General features: G+C 50.7%; 1 protein-coding gene across 1 annotated transcript; it reads left to right on the top strand.

Moving 5' to 3' along the window:
* Positions 1–1,155: 1,155 nt before the first annotated feature.
* On the top strand, positions 1,156–12,537 carry FGFR4 (fibroblast growth factor receptor 4). Its single transcript, XM_044661629.1, has 16 exons — positions 1,156–1,227; positions 1,387–1,470; positions 2,281–2,447; positions 3,113–3,236; positions 3,989–4,179; positions 4,351–4,489; positions 4,732–4,925; positions 5,108–5,253; positions 5,547–5,668; positions 6,336–6,446; positions 6,688–6,878; positions 8,916–9,038; positions 10,028–10,098; positions 10,666–10,803; positions 10,975–11,080; positions 12,003–12,537. The coding sequence occupies exons 3-16, from the start codon at positions 2,307–2,309 to the stop codon at positions 12,156–12,158; spliced, it is 1,953 nt and encodes a 650-aa protein (XP_044517564.1). The 5' UTR covers positions 1,156–1,227; positions 1,387–1,470; positions 2,281–2,306; the 3' UTR covers positions 12,159–12,537.
* The last annotated feature ends 702 nt before the right edge of the window (positions 12,538–13,239 follow it).

Genomic DNA, 13,239 nt, shown 5'->3' with positions numbered 1-13,239 from the left:
AAAATTCTTTTCTCTAAGATCCTGTCCAGTTCTAACATCCTAAGTTCCCAGACCCGTCTCTGCTCCAACATTCTATGTTCTAACATTCTGTATTCTGAGATCCCTTTCAGCTCTGACACTTTGCCCATCCACAAGCTTCTGGGTAGCAACCAGGGAAGTGGACCAAATGCCCCTCTGATATATTATAGGTGCTGGTCCTTGGGGGAAGCCAGAGGTGGGCCTAGGCCCCCAGCTCCCAGGGCTGCCTGGGAGGACACCAGCTTTCAAGGGCCCTTTGTAAGTTTCCAGCTCTGGTTTGTTTGAGTGGCTGGGCCTTGCAAGGTGGTGGGACCCCCCCAGACATGCATGCTGGGGCTGGCATGGGATCCTGCATGGCAGCCTGGGACAAACCTTTGGTTTTGAGCATGAAAGCATCTAAAGTGTGTGTTCCTCCTGGACAAGGAGAGTGGCAGTAGGCAGGGTGCATGGCTGGTAAGGATCCAGAGCAATGGGGAAAGGAGCAAATAAACTTTTGCTAGGGAGACTGGATGAGGAACTTCTATAAATTCATTCACTAGAGTGGATAGCTTTAATTCCCAGAAAGAGTGGGCCCAGGCTATGTTAAGTGAGTATATGGATCTAGGAGACTCAACCTGAGAGGACCTTGAAGAATGAAGTCCAGAATAAGAGTGCTGGAGAGGGAGGGGGGTAAAGAAGAGAGTGTCCAGAGAAATAGGCCCAGATTGGGTGAGCACAGAGGGGAAGCCTAGGGACGAATGTGCTTGGGTATGGGAGAAGTAGGGTGAGTCATACTCCCCTAAGCGTCCCTGAGTAAGAGGCATGGAAAGATGTAAGAAGGGATATGTTCATTTTATTCTCTTAGGATAATAAATCTCCAAAGTTGGAGACCTCTTGAATGAGGAATAAAGTAGGACTCAAATACAAGCCCTGATTTCTCCTTCTGTCTTGGTGGTTTGTTCACAGAGCCCTGCCAGGCCCCAGGCCCAGAAGAGCTGGAACAGCACTTGACCCTGGCATTGGGCCAGGCACTACGACTCTGCTGTGGTCGTGCCAACCGAGGTGGCCACTGGTATAAAGAAGGCACTCGCCTGGCACCATCAGGCCGTGTGCGAGCCTGGCGAGGTCGTCTGGAAATCGCCACTCTAGTCTATGAGGATGCTGGCCTGTACCTGTGTGTGTCTCGAGGTTCTGGCCATGTTCTGCACAATCTCACTATCTCTGTCATAGGTAAGAGAGAAGGGAATGAAGTGAGGGAAAGGGAAGCACCAATGGGAGCAGAAAGGCTAGAAGTCCAGGACAGAACTGGGTCGTGCCCCTTCCTTGGCTTCTACCTTTAGCCTGGTTGATCCCTGACCTCTAAATTTACAACTTCTCTTTGGCTAACAGATTCTCTGGCCTCCGGGGATGATGATGAGGACAGTGATGGCTCCCCTAGGGACCTTCCCAAGGGCCACATTTATCCACAACAAGGTCAGTAACTCATTCCTCTACCCTACTCAAACTGAGAAATAGAACCAGGGAAGGCTCTCCAAGATCAGAACTGGGGTTTCTAGATTGGGAGGCCATAACAAAAGAGAATGGCATTCAGAAGGATGGTCAGCTTAGGTAAGAAAAGCCTTGGGAAAGGACCTGGTAGCTGGCTTCAGGAAGCTGGAGGGCTATCCCTCGGAGAAGAGATGAATTAGATTCATTGTTTGGCCTCATGAAGTAGAACTCTATAACTGGGGAAGTTCTTGAGAGGCAGAATTTTAGCTTCACATTGGGAAATATACTCATTGGGAGTGTTATCCAGGCAATTCCTGTTTAGGAACAGATGAGACTGGACGATCTTTGAGGTCCCTTGGAGATTTCATGTTAAGCCTGTAGAACAAACTTGGGAAATTCTCCCTGGTCCAAAGTGTCTGAAAGCTCGGCACGCTAAAAGAGCAATTAGACTTAGTGTCCTTAGTCTCAGAGGGAAGATCCGAGTCAGTGGGGTGAAGATGCAGGGAGGCAGGTTTGAGCTCCAAGAAGACACAACTTTGCTAACCATCAGAGCTGCCCACAAGTAGAACAGGCTGCTTGTACATAAAGAGGTTCCTGTCGCTGAAGGTCTTCAGGTAAATTCTGCCATATCACTCACTACTTTCAAGCATAAAGGAAACTTCTCTTCAGGTTTAAGTTGGACCAGGTGAGTACCAAGGCCCTTTCCCATTCCAGCATTCCTGGGTCATTGGAGATGGAAATGTCCTTTCCCCTTGAGATGGTCCTAGCAGCCCACCCGAGCTTTGTTCCCCTTAGGCCCCTACTGGACACATCCCCATCGTATGGAGAAGAAACTGCATGCAGTCCCTGCAGGCAACACAGTCAAGTTCCGATGCCCGGCTGCGGGCAACCCCATGCCCACCATCCGCTGGCTGAAGAACGGAGAAGACTTCCACGGAGAGCACCGAATTGGGGGCATCCGGGTGAGAACCTGGGAGATAGAGCAGTAAATCTAGTTCTGGACCTCACACCCGGGCCCAGAGGCTACTCCTAGCTGTTTCTCATGGGCAGAGCATTTTACAGATGAGGAAACTAAGACCCAGGGAGATTAAGTGATTTACCCAAGGTAGCGCCAGGCCCTAAAACCCTAACCTTAGCAGCTACACTCTACTGCATTTGGTAGCTCCTAGCCAGCAAGATTGTGCACGAGGCAAAGTGTCTGGCCATCCACAGCATCCTTTTCAGAGTTCTCATAGGCCTCCAGTGGTAGCCTCTCTGAGCCAATGGCCTGGCCTGGTCCAGGCCTTCTGAGGACCGGGGATGTGTCTCAGCCTAGAAGCTGTGCGTGCACTCTCGGTGATCCCTTCTGTGTGGCCCCACACAGGGTATCACCCACACGAGGCAGGTCTGCCTCTATATAAGGACTAGAGAAAGTGTGACTGTGTCTGCCACCCTCCCACTACTGCCCTGCGTCGCCTATGGCAGGGACGTGTCTGTGTCTGCACCCCTATCTGTGCAGAGACACGTTTGGGGTGCAACTGCATGTGTACCTGCATGTAGAGGGTCCTGCAGGCATGTGTGGATGAGGCTTCCTGGCTGCTGGCCTCTCCCTGATGAGGTCTGCCGGGGCCACCCATTCTCTCTCCAGCTCAGACATCAGCACTGGAGTCTCGTCATGGAAAGCGTGGTGCCCTCGGACCGTGGCACTTACACCTGCGTGATAGAGAACGCCCTGGGGAGTCTCCGATACAACTATCTCCTGGATGTGCTAGGTGAGCAATGGCCAAGGGTTCTAGGAAAGAGGCAAGGTGGGATGCAGATGCCACGGGCCAGTCCCATTGGAGGTAGAAAGGGGCAAAGTGGGCCAAGAGTACAAAGAATATTGATGGGGCATCTAGGTAGCACAGTGGTTAGAGAGCCAGGTCTGGAGTTGGGAGGTCCTGGGTTCAAATGTGGCCTCAAAACACTTCCTAGTTGTGTGACCCTGGGCAAGTCATTTAACCCTAATTGCCTAGTACTTATTGCTCTTCTGCCTTAGAACCAATAGTGTCAACTCTTTTAGACCAGTGGTTCCCAAACTTTTTTGGCCTACCACCCCCTTTCCAGAAAAAATATTACTTAGCACCCCTGGAAATTAATTTTTTTTATTTTAATAGCAATTAATAGGAAAAATAAATGTACCTGTGGCCATCACCGCACCCCTGGATCATTGCAGCACCCACCAGGGGGCGGTAGCACCCACTTTGGGAATCACTGTTTTAGGCAAAGGGTAAGGATTTTTTTAAAAGAAAGAACATTGGGCTAGAAATCAAAAGGTCCTAGTTCCAATCCTGGCTCTACTATTCTCTGGCTATATGACCTAAGTAAGTCACTTTCCTTGTCTGGGCTTCAGATTCTTCTTCGGTAAAGTGAGGGGTTATGGGAAGGTGACTTTTAGGGTTCCTTCTGGTGCTATGCATTTTGGAGCCTCTGCTGGTCTAAGGATGGGGCCAGGGGCTCCCTGACACTGCTCCCCACCCTGCAGAGCGCTCCCCCCACCGGCCCATCCTGCAGGCCGGCCTGCCCGCCAACACCACAGCTGTGGTTGGCAGCGACGTAGAGCTACTGTGCAAAGTCTACAGCGACGCCCAGCCCCACATCCAGTGGCTAAAGCACATCGAGGTCAATGGGAGCAGCTTTGGGGCGGACGGATTCCCCTTCGTGCAGGTGCTCAAGGTAGGCCAGTGGGGGGGGGTGCTCTCCCCCCACTTCCCGATTTCCCTAAAGATCCAGCTCTGAGGTCACCTTCAGGAGGCGGCTTTTCTCAGTCCTTGTTTCCCCTTCCATTGCACCGTACATGTCATGCAAGCATAGCCAGATTCTGTTTTGGTCTCCTTTGCCCTGCAGACCGCTGATATCAACAGCTCAGAGGTAGAGGTCTTGTACTTACGTAATGTGTCGTCAGAGGACGCGGGCGAATACACCTGCCTGGCCGGCAACTCCATCGGGCTCTCCTACCAATCGGCCTGGCTCACGGTGCTGCCTGGTGAGGCCCTGGCCGCTGGGTGGGGGGGTGGGGGTGGCACCGGCTTGTAGGCCCAGGAGGTCCCAGGCTGCTCAAGTGCATCGGCGTGTGTTTGCGTGGGATAGGGGTCAGTCTGTAAGTTTCCTGGGGTGGGGGCACGTGTCTGTGTGCTGGGGGAGGGCAGTGGTGTACAGATGACCAGCCCCACGCCTGAAACACTAACCCGGCGTCTCTGTCCGTCTATGCCGGCCCTCGCGGGACAGAGGAGGGGCTGGTGTGGGAAGCCGTCGCCTCCGAGGTGAAGGCCACAGACATCATCATGTACACGTCGGGCTCCGTGGCCGTCCTCGTGATCCTGGTCATTGCTGGGCTGTGCCGGGGGCAGACGCTGTCTAGCCGGCCGCCCCGCCAGCCCCTTGCTGTGCAGAAGCTCTCACGCTTCCCCCTCATCAGACAGGTACGTGACTGGCTCCCTGCCCCTTCCCACCCTGTGGGTGCCACCTCCTCTCCCCCAGACTTTTACTAAGGCAGGCCTCCTCCCCAGTCCTGTGTGCTCCTGCCTGGGGCCTCTCCCTGAGAACCTCCTGGCCTGACCCAGGGGCCTCATTGGCCTTCCTGTGCATTTCTCCTCCCTGACAGTTCTCCCTGGAGTCAGGCTCATCAGGGAAACTGAGTTCTTCCCTCGTTCGGGGTGGCCGCCTGTCCTCCAGCTGTACCCCGATGCTCCCTGGCCTTGTGGAGCTGGACCTGCCACTCGATGCCAAGTGGGAGTTTCCCCGGGATAGGTGGGTTCTACAGGAGCTTTCTCCGGGTCCCCGATGGCCCAGCCACCAACCATCTCTTGGGTCAGCTGCCCTTGGGTCTTATGTTTTTTTCTACTCATCAGGAGAGCAGAAGGCAGGAAGAGAATGAAGGGTGATGGGGAGGAATGGGCAGGGCTTGAGTGGGAAGGGAAGGCCCTGTCTCCTACTTCTAGGCAAGGGTGTAGAACCAAAGCAAAGCATCCTGCCTTCTGTTCCTCAAGGGTGTGAAGTGACACCAGTGCCCCAAATAAGGCCATTGGTTTCTGTCTCTCCAGGCTGGTGCTAGGGAAGCCCCTTGGTGAAGGTTGTTTTGGGCAGGTGGTGCGGGCGGAGGCCTATGGCATGGACCCTCAACAACCAGACGGGGCTGCCACGGTGGCCATCAAAATGCTCAAAGGTGAGTAAGGAGCATGGCCCCAGGGCAAGGATCTTTTCTGTCTCCCTAGTGACCCTCAGTGTCTTCCACCACATCTGCTCTATTCCCCAGCTCCTCTTCAGTACAATGCAACAAACATTTATTAGATTCCTACTGAGTGCAGCTAGGACACTGATCCTGCCCTCAGGAAGCTCACACAGCCCGATGTAAGGGGGAGGGAGAGGAGGTGTACACTGAGTTTAGAGTGCATAAGAGAGAGCAAAGAGAATGGCCTGAGTGAGAGACAACTGTGGATCAGGGGAAGGAGATCTGAGTTTGGCATTGAATACAGGTTTAAGTTCAGTTTCTGCTACTTAATATCTACATGAAATTCAGCAAGCACCTTCTGTGCTCTGGGCCTTAATTTCCTCATCTGTAACATGATCTAACCTTATGACTTGGAAGGATCACCTTCCAGCACCTAACAACACCTTGTGTTTTATGTTCTGAGAAAGTTCCTGCCCAGTTTCAAATTCGGTGAATCAAGGAAGGGGAAGAATGGGGAGGGGAATCAGGGAATCAAGACTTTCTGGAGGAGATGGTTCTGAAGCTAGGCCCTGAAGGAGGGGCACCCTCCCTCTACTTTTATGGTGCCCACATTCTATGCCCTGACTCCATCCCCTCCTTCCCTGTATGTCATCTACTGCAGACAATGCCTCTGACAAAGATCTGGCAGACCTGATCTCTGAGATGGAAATGATGAAGCTCATTGGCCGACACAAGAATATTATCAACCTGCTGGGTGTCTGCACTCAGGAAGGTGGGACCAGGGGGCAGGGTGGGCCCTGGGGGAAGTGGGGAGAAGAGAGAACCTGTGGGGTCATGAATTTGGAATCAGAAGGCCTGGGTTTGAATTTCAGTGCGACTCCTTCCCAGCTATGTGATCCCAGACAAGTCATTTACCCTCCTTGGGCCTCACTTTCCTCAAAAGGGAAAGGTTGGATTAGAGGATTTCAAGTCACTTCCAACTCAACTCCATGATCTTGCCTCTCCTATCTCAGGGCCTTTGTACGTGATCGTAGAATTTGCTGCCAAAGGCAACCTCCGGGAATACCTTCGGGCGAGAAGACCGCCTAGCCCTGACTATACCTTGGAGACACCCAGGACCCCCGAGGAACAGCTGTCATTCCAGGCCCTGGTCTCTTGTGCCTACCAAGTGGCCCGTGGCATGGAATATCTGGAGTCTCGGAAGGTGAGGGCAGGTGGGCAGATGGGCTCCATCCTAGTGTCCTAGCTCAGGAGATGCACTAGTGATGATGGTGGTGGTGGTGATGATGATGCTGATGATGCTTATGATGGTGGTGGTGATGATGCTCATGATGCTGATGATGGTTGTGGTGGTGGTGATGTTAATAGTGGTGGTGGTGGTGATGATGCTCATGATACTGATGATGGTGGTAGTGATGGTGATGGTGATGCTGCTGCTGCTGCTGCTGGTGATGTTAATGGTGATGGGGGTGATAATGATGTTGACAACATTGACAGATAACCCTTCACTAACCTTCTCCTATGACACCTAAACAAAGCATGGAGGAAGTAAAAGCTGTGCCAGCTTGGATTGGGAGAGAAGAGGGAGGAAGCGAAAGAATCAGACAAAGAAAGGAGGAAGAGAAGAACTGGGGAGCCCTGTGCTGACCCTTACAACATAACTATCTTTCGGCAGAGTCAGAAAGGCTTTGAGTGTGAGTCAGGAGACAGGCTACATGTTTCTTGTCTTAAGGCCAAGCTTAGTGCCAAGCAACCCAGAGGCTAGGCCAGAGCAACCCAGGAAGCTAAGGTCTGGAGGGGGCCGTGATCTGTATCAGGGAAAGGACCACCTGCACTGGTGACATCCCAGACTTTTTCAGGTTCAGTAGTAATACTAGCTTTCATTTCTCTAGCCCAGTGATGGGCAAACTTTTTAAAGAGGGGGCCAAAGGGAAGGAAATGCTCATCTCTCAGTCTGTGTAACAAATAAAATTAATATAGAGTGATAAAATTAAAAACATCATGGTTTCAAAGGGTTTATTGAAAGCCATTTAGAAAAATGAAGCCACGTGCCTATTAAGATTTAATTCAAATGCTGTGCCATACCTCTGCCCACCAAGCTACTTCAGCAGGAAAAAGAGAGAGGACCAATCAAGTCCTGAGTCTTTATACCTCTGTCTATGTTATCACACTTCCTGTCCCACTCATTACGCAAGAGGAATCATGGGAAATGTAGTTTTGAAAAAGTCCTAAATGTCCACAGGAAGTTTAGATCAGGGACCTCAAAATTAGTTCAAGGACCACGAAATTTCCAGGATCACATCTGTTTCTAAGGCAACTCTTTCGAAGTTTCATTGTATTGTATCCTACTCATTGTATTCGTCAGATTAGGAATAATGTCATGCAGCTGGATAGAGCATTTCAGGGGGCCACATCTGGCCTGTGGGCCATACTTTGCCCATCACTGCTCTAGCCTTTCAAGGCTTATAAATCACTTCCCTCACAAAGTCCTATGAGGTCAGGAGGTCAGCTGTATATACTATTCCCATTACAGACAAGCCTATGCTTAGAGAGGTAATGTACAGCTAGTGAAGACTGGAGCCGGGATTCCAGTCCAATTTTCATGGAGACAGTGTTGTATAGTAGAAAAAGCACTGGATTTGGAGTCAAAAGTTGTGGACTCAAATCCACCTTCTGTGATCTCTTTAGGGTTTTACATTTTATAATTCTTTAAGTCTACAGCTCTTTCTACTGCAGTGTCTGTAAGCTGTCTCTGGGGTTTCCCCAGGTGGACCTTTTTTTTTAAATCCTCACTTTCTGTCTTCGGAACAGCTCTAAGACAGAAAGGCAAGGGCTAGGCAAACAGTGTTAAGTGACTTGCCCGGGGTCATATGGCTAGGTAGTGTCAGGTCAAATTCGAACCCAAGACTTCCTGTCTCCAGACCTGGCAGTCAATCCATTGAGCCACTTAGCTGCCTCCCCTGCTAAACACACTCCTAAAGGACCATAAGTGTCCATGTCCTTGACTCTGAGAAAGAGAGTGAGCACTCTCTACTCATACCACTCACCTGGAGTAGAAAGCCGTGGCAGATATTTCCATATCTGGAAGAGGACATTCAGGCTATGATGAAGTGAGGAGGGGCCGGGGTGGACAGTACACTTCAGGCTAAGGAAATTACTCCTTCCTTTGTAGTGAGAGGTCTGGGAATTAGGGGGAGCAGGTCACTGAACTGAGACTTTTCCCTTGCTGCCTCCATCCCAGTGTATACACAGGGACCTGGCTGCCCGGAACGTGTTGGTCACTGAGGACAATGTGATGAAGATTGCAGACTTTGGCCTGGCCAGGGGTGTTCATGATATCGACTACTACAAGAAAACCAGTAATGTGAGTAAGGCAGGGAGGCCTGCCCAAAGGATGGGACAGGGCAGGGGAGAGGTCACAAAGATACGTGGGTAAAGGGTAAAAATAGAGGCAGGTGAGCAAGAAAGCAGCCATCTGTGTTGTGATCCCATGAATACTGAGTGCGAGATTCTCTCACCACCTCTGATTCAGACCCTACAGAGAAAATAAGAGAAAAGATTAGGAGCCCCTACCTTTGGGACAGCAATATCTGAGTTTATAAGACAGCCCAGTGCACAAGACATTCCCTAGGACATACAACGGAGGAATACTAACAGATGCCCAGGGAGCCTCGTCACTCTCCACAGTAACCCTACCCTGTCATAATGAGGTTCTGCTCAGTTCTCCGCTCTCCTTCCTTCCAACAGTCACTTCTAGTTATGTTGTAAGGGTTAGCACAGGGCTCCCTACTGTGACCTAGCTCCCCAATTCTCCTCTTCCCTCTTCTCTTCCTCCCTTCTTTCTTTATCTGATTCTCTCTTCCTCCTCCCCTCTCTCCCCCATCTTTTCTCTCTTCCTTCCTTTTCTCTCCCACCCTCTACTCTTTCTACCCCATCCTTTTCTACCTCTCTTCCTCTTTTCCTTCCTCTTTGCTCTCACTTTTCTCTCTCTCTTCCTCCCTCTTTTCATTCCTTTTCTCTCCCTCCCTCTACTTTTCACTCTACCTCCTCCCTCTTTTCTCTCTGTCTCTCTTCCTCTTTTCCTTCCTCTTCTCTCCCTCCCTCTCCTCTCTCTCTCCCCCTTCCCTCCCTCCCTCTTCTGTCTTTCCTTCCCTTCTTTCTTTCTGTCTCTCCCTCTCCCTCCCTCTCACACATATACACATATGTGTGCAAAAGTATGTATTTTTCCTGGCTCTTCCTGAGAGCTCAGAGCACCGTAGAGAGGGCTGGAGGTCCAATACAGAGCCCCTGCATCTCTCCCTGCTCAGCCAGGGATCTAGACCATTAAGAGTCCTGTTCTGTTCCCTACTGCAGGGCCGCCTGCCTGTCAAGTGGATGGCACCTGAAGCCCTATTTGACCGAGTCTACACTCACCAGAGTGATGTGTAAGTTCAGGGAGCCCCAAGGCACTTTGGAGACCCTGAATGAATATGTTTTCCCTTTGCGGGGGGGAGGAAGGGGAGGGAGCGGCAGGGGAAGGGGTCAGGAGTGCTGAGTTCTAATCTTGACTCTGCTGCAATGGCTCTGGCATGTCATTTCCCTTCTATTTCCTTGTGCCTTCCTTGTACCTCAGTTTCCTCCCCTATAATGTGAAAAGGTTAGACTAGAGCAATACTTAATACCCTTTTGGATTTAATATTCTATCACTGTACTATGTTTCAGTTAACGAGTTGTCAGTTATTGATTAAAGGAATACTATGTGCCAACTAATGTCTACCTAGGATCTTTATACCTGGAGGTCCTATTTTCAGACATAGGATTCCCAGTTTCCAACCCCACCATTCCTCTTCTCCGCTGATCCCAGTCTCTATCTGTACCTCCTAATATGAAGTCCTCCTAATATGAAGTCACTGATAGTTTCCCCTGGATCTTGGGTATAGGCTGGGGAGATGGAGGAGACTCCATCATGGTCCAGGCTAACTCCAAATTCTGCCCACACTCTCTTTCTCCAGGTGGTCCTTTGGAATCCTGCTGTGGGAGATCTTCACCCTGGGTGGCTCCCCTTACCCTGGCATCCCCGTAGAAGAGCTCTTCTCACTGCTGAAAGAAGGACATCGTATGGACCGGCCTTCCCACTGCCCCCCAGAGCTGTGAGCCTCCCTTCTTATCCTGATTCCCCATTTCCTCCCTTTTATCCCCTCTCCCTTTCCCACTCCCCTGTTGCTCAGAACCTCCATTCTTATTTCTCTTTACCTCTTAGCCCACAGTTTCTTCCTCCCCTCCAGGCTCTTGACCCCTTCCCTTGATTTTATCTGTCCCAGGTACATGTTGATGCGTGAGTGCTGGCATGCTGTACCCTCCCAAAGACCTACCTTCAAGCAGCTGGTTGAAGCCCTGAACAAACTCTTGACTGCCATCTCTGAGGAGGTATGTTCCTGGTGGGCACTCATCCTCCTATCTTACCTCCTCCGACTCCCTCTCCACACCCCCACTCCCCACAAAAACCCCACCACCTTCCCTAGGCCTCCATCAAGAGATTGGAAATAGAGTGGAAAGCATGTTAGTCTTAGAGCTAGGCAACCCTATTTCTTTTTTTTTTTTTTTTTTTTTGCACCCTTACTTTCTATCTTAGAATCAACACTCTGTATTGGTTCCAGGGCAGAAAAGCAGTAAGGGCTAGGCAATGGGGTGACTTCCTCATGGTTATATAACTAGAAAATATCTGAGGCCAGATTTGAACCCAGGACCTCCCATCTCTAGGCCTGGCTCTCAATCTACTGAGCTACCCCCAACAACCTCATTTCAAGCCCTACTTCCACTACTTCCTAGATATGTGACCTAATTTCTTTGGGTTTATCCCTTAACCTTTTTAAACCTCAGTTTCCTCATCTATAAACTAGGGATAATTGCCTTTGCATTTCAGAAGACTTATAGGGAAGATAGTTTGTTCTTTAGAAATGGAAATTATTATTTTTATTATTTTCTCCCTCTTCTATCTGCACGTCCAACTCAAGACAGACAGATAATATGGGCATAGTAAGAAAGGAACCTAGCCTCTCCCTCTGGGATCCATCAGGAGCCCAGTTGAGGGGAGGTGGAGAGAGAGGGAAAGGACAGACCCAGAAGAAGCCTGGGGTTAGGTCCCCAAGGCCAGAGAAGGCAGACCTGGAGTGGAGCCTTAGTAGCCAAAGATGGCAGGCAGTGGGTGGACCTTCTCTAGCCAGAGATGGCAGGCCTGGGGTTGGCCCCCAAGGCCAAACATGGCAGACCTGGGGTGGAGCCTCTTAGGCCAGTCTAACTAGGCTTTGCTTCTCCTTTCTCCCCCATTGCTGGTTTCTTGCTGTCACAGTACCTGGACCTCTCGATGCCCTTCGAGCAGTACTCCCCAGCCGCCGAGGACACCAGCAGCACCTGCTCTTCCAATGACTCTGTTTTCACCCATGAACCCCTGGCCCCCGGGGGCCTGAGCCCTAGCCCCTTCACTTACCACAACGTAAGGACATAAGGTGAACCCCACCAGCTAAGAACTGAGACAGCAGGGATATGACTGTGAATGCCCTGGGCTTGGGCTCTGTTTCTGATCTCAAGAATTTGACTCTGCCCTGGAACTCTCTCTGGAACGTGGCCTTCCCCTAAGAAGGGCAGGAATGGTCAACCTTGGATGGCTGCCTATTCGAAACAGTTGTGCCTTGATTGTTTTCTTTTTATCAGAGTCCAGAATCATTGGGAGACAGCCCCAGGTCCTTTTCACCTGAAGTTATCCCTGGAAGGACCCTCTAAGGCCTTCCCTCTCCTTCTCTCTCTCCCTCCCTTCCCTTCAACCCAGGGAAGGTTGATGTACATAATGTGTCTATGCATATATATATATGACCTTTGATAAATTATTTTTTTGAATAGACATTTTATATGCTTGGCTTTTCCCCTAGGGTAGGACTGGGGGTTGCAGGGAGACATGATAGCCTGAGGGATGGAATCAGGGCTTGGCAGAGTATGTTGGGAGAACGGGAGGCAGGGTGAGAGACCTCTTTTTTAGGACAAGCCCAAGGGAGGGAAGGCAGAGTAGGAGGGAAGCCTGGCAGCACCAAGTGGCTTTAAGCTAAGACTTTGGGAGGAACAAATGAGAAAAGGCTGACCCAAGAATCCTGTTGTTCTTTCAGGCTCTGGGCTTCTCCAGGCATAGGGAGGGGAAGGTCATAATGAAAGCAGCAGCTGGTCAGTGGCAAAGCTAGAACTAGAACCCAGCACTCCCAAAGCCAGTCCAACAAACAGTCTTTCTGCCTTCGGAGGAAGGCAGACTCAGATTAGGCAGGCCTAGTGCTTCTGGCCTGACATCCAGGTCAGGGGTGGCCTTTCCTCATGGCAGACCTGCTCCTGCTGGGGTCCCTGCCCCTTGGAAACCTTCCCCTGAACTGTCTTAAACCAGCTTGTTCATTTGCATCCATGTTCACCTTTCTGGGTTCTAGCCTTGGTTCCGTCACTAACTTACTCTGCAATCACATCCCTTCCCCACCCTGAGCCATATTTCTTCTCTACTATGAATGTCCTGGACAAGATGGATCTCTTCCAGTTCTGACATTCTGTATTCT

This window comes from Gracilinanus agilis, chromosome 2, assembly GCF_016433145.1.
Source record: "Gracilinanus agilis isolate LMUSP501 chromosome 2, AgileGrace, whole genome shotgun sequence".
Classification (NCBI taxonomy): domain Eukaryota; kingdom Metazoa; phylum Chordata; class Mammalia; order Didelphimorphia; family Didelphidae; genus Gracilinanus; species Gracilinanus agilis.
Note: the sequence above shows the minus strand (reverse complement) of the source record. Positions and strands in the feature narration are given on the sequence as shown.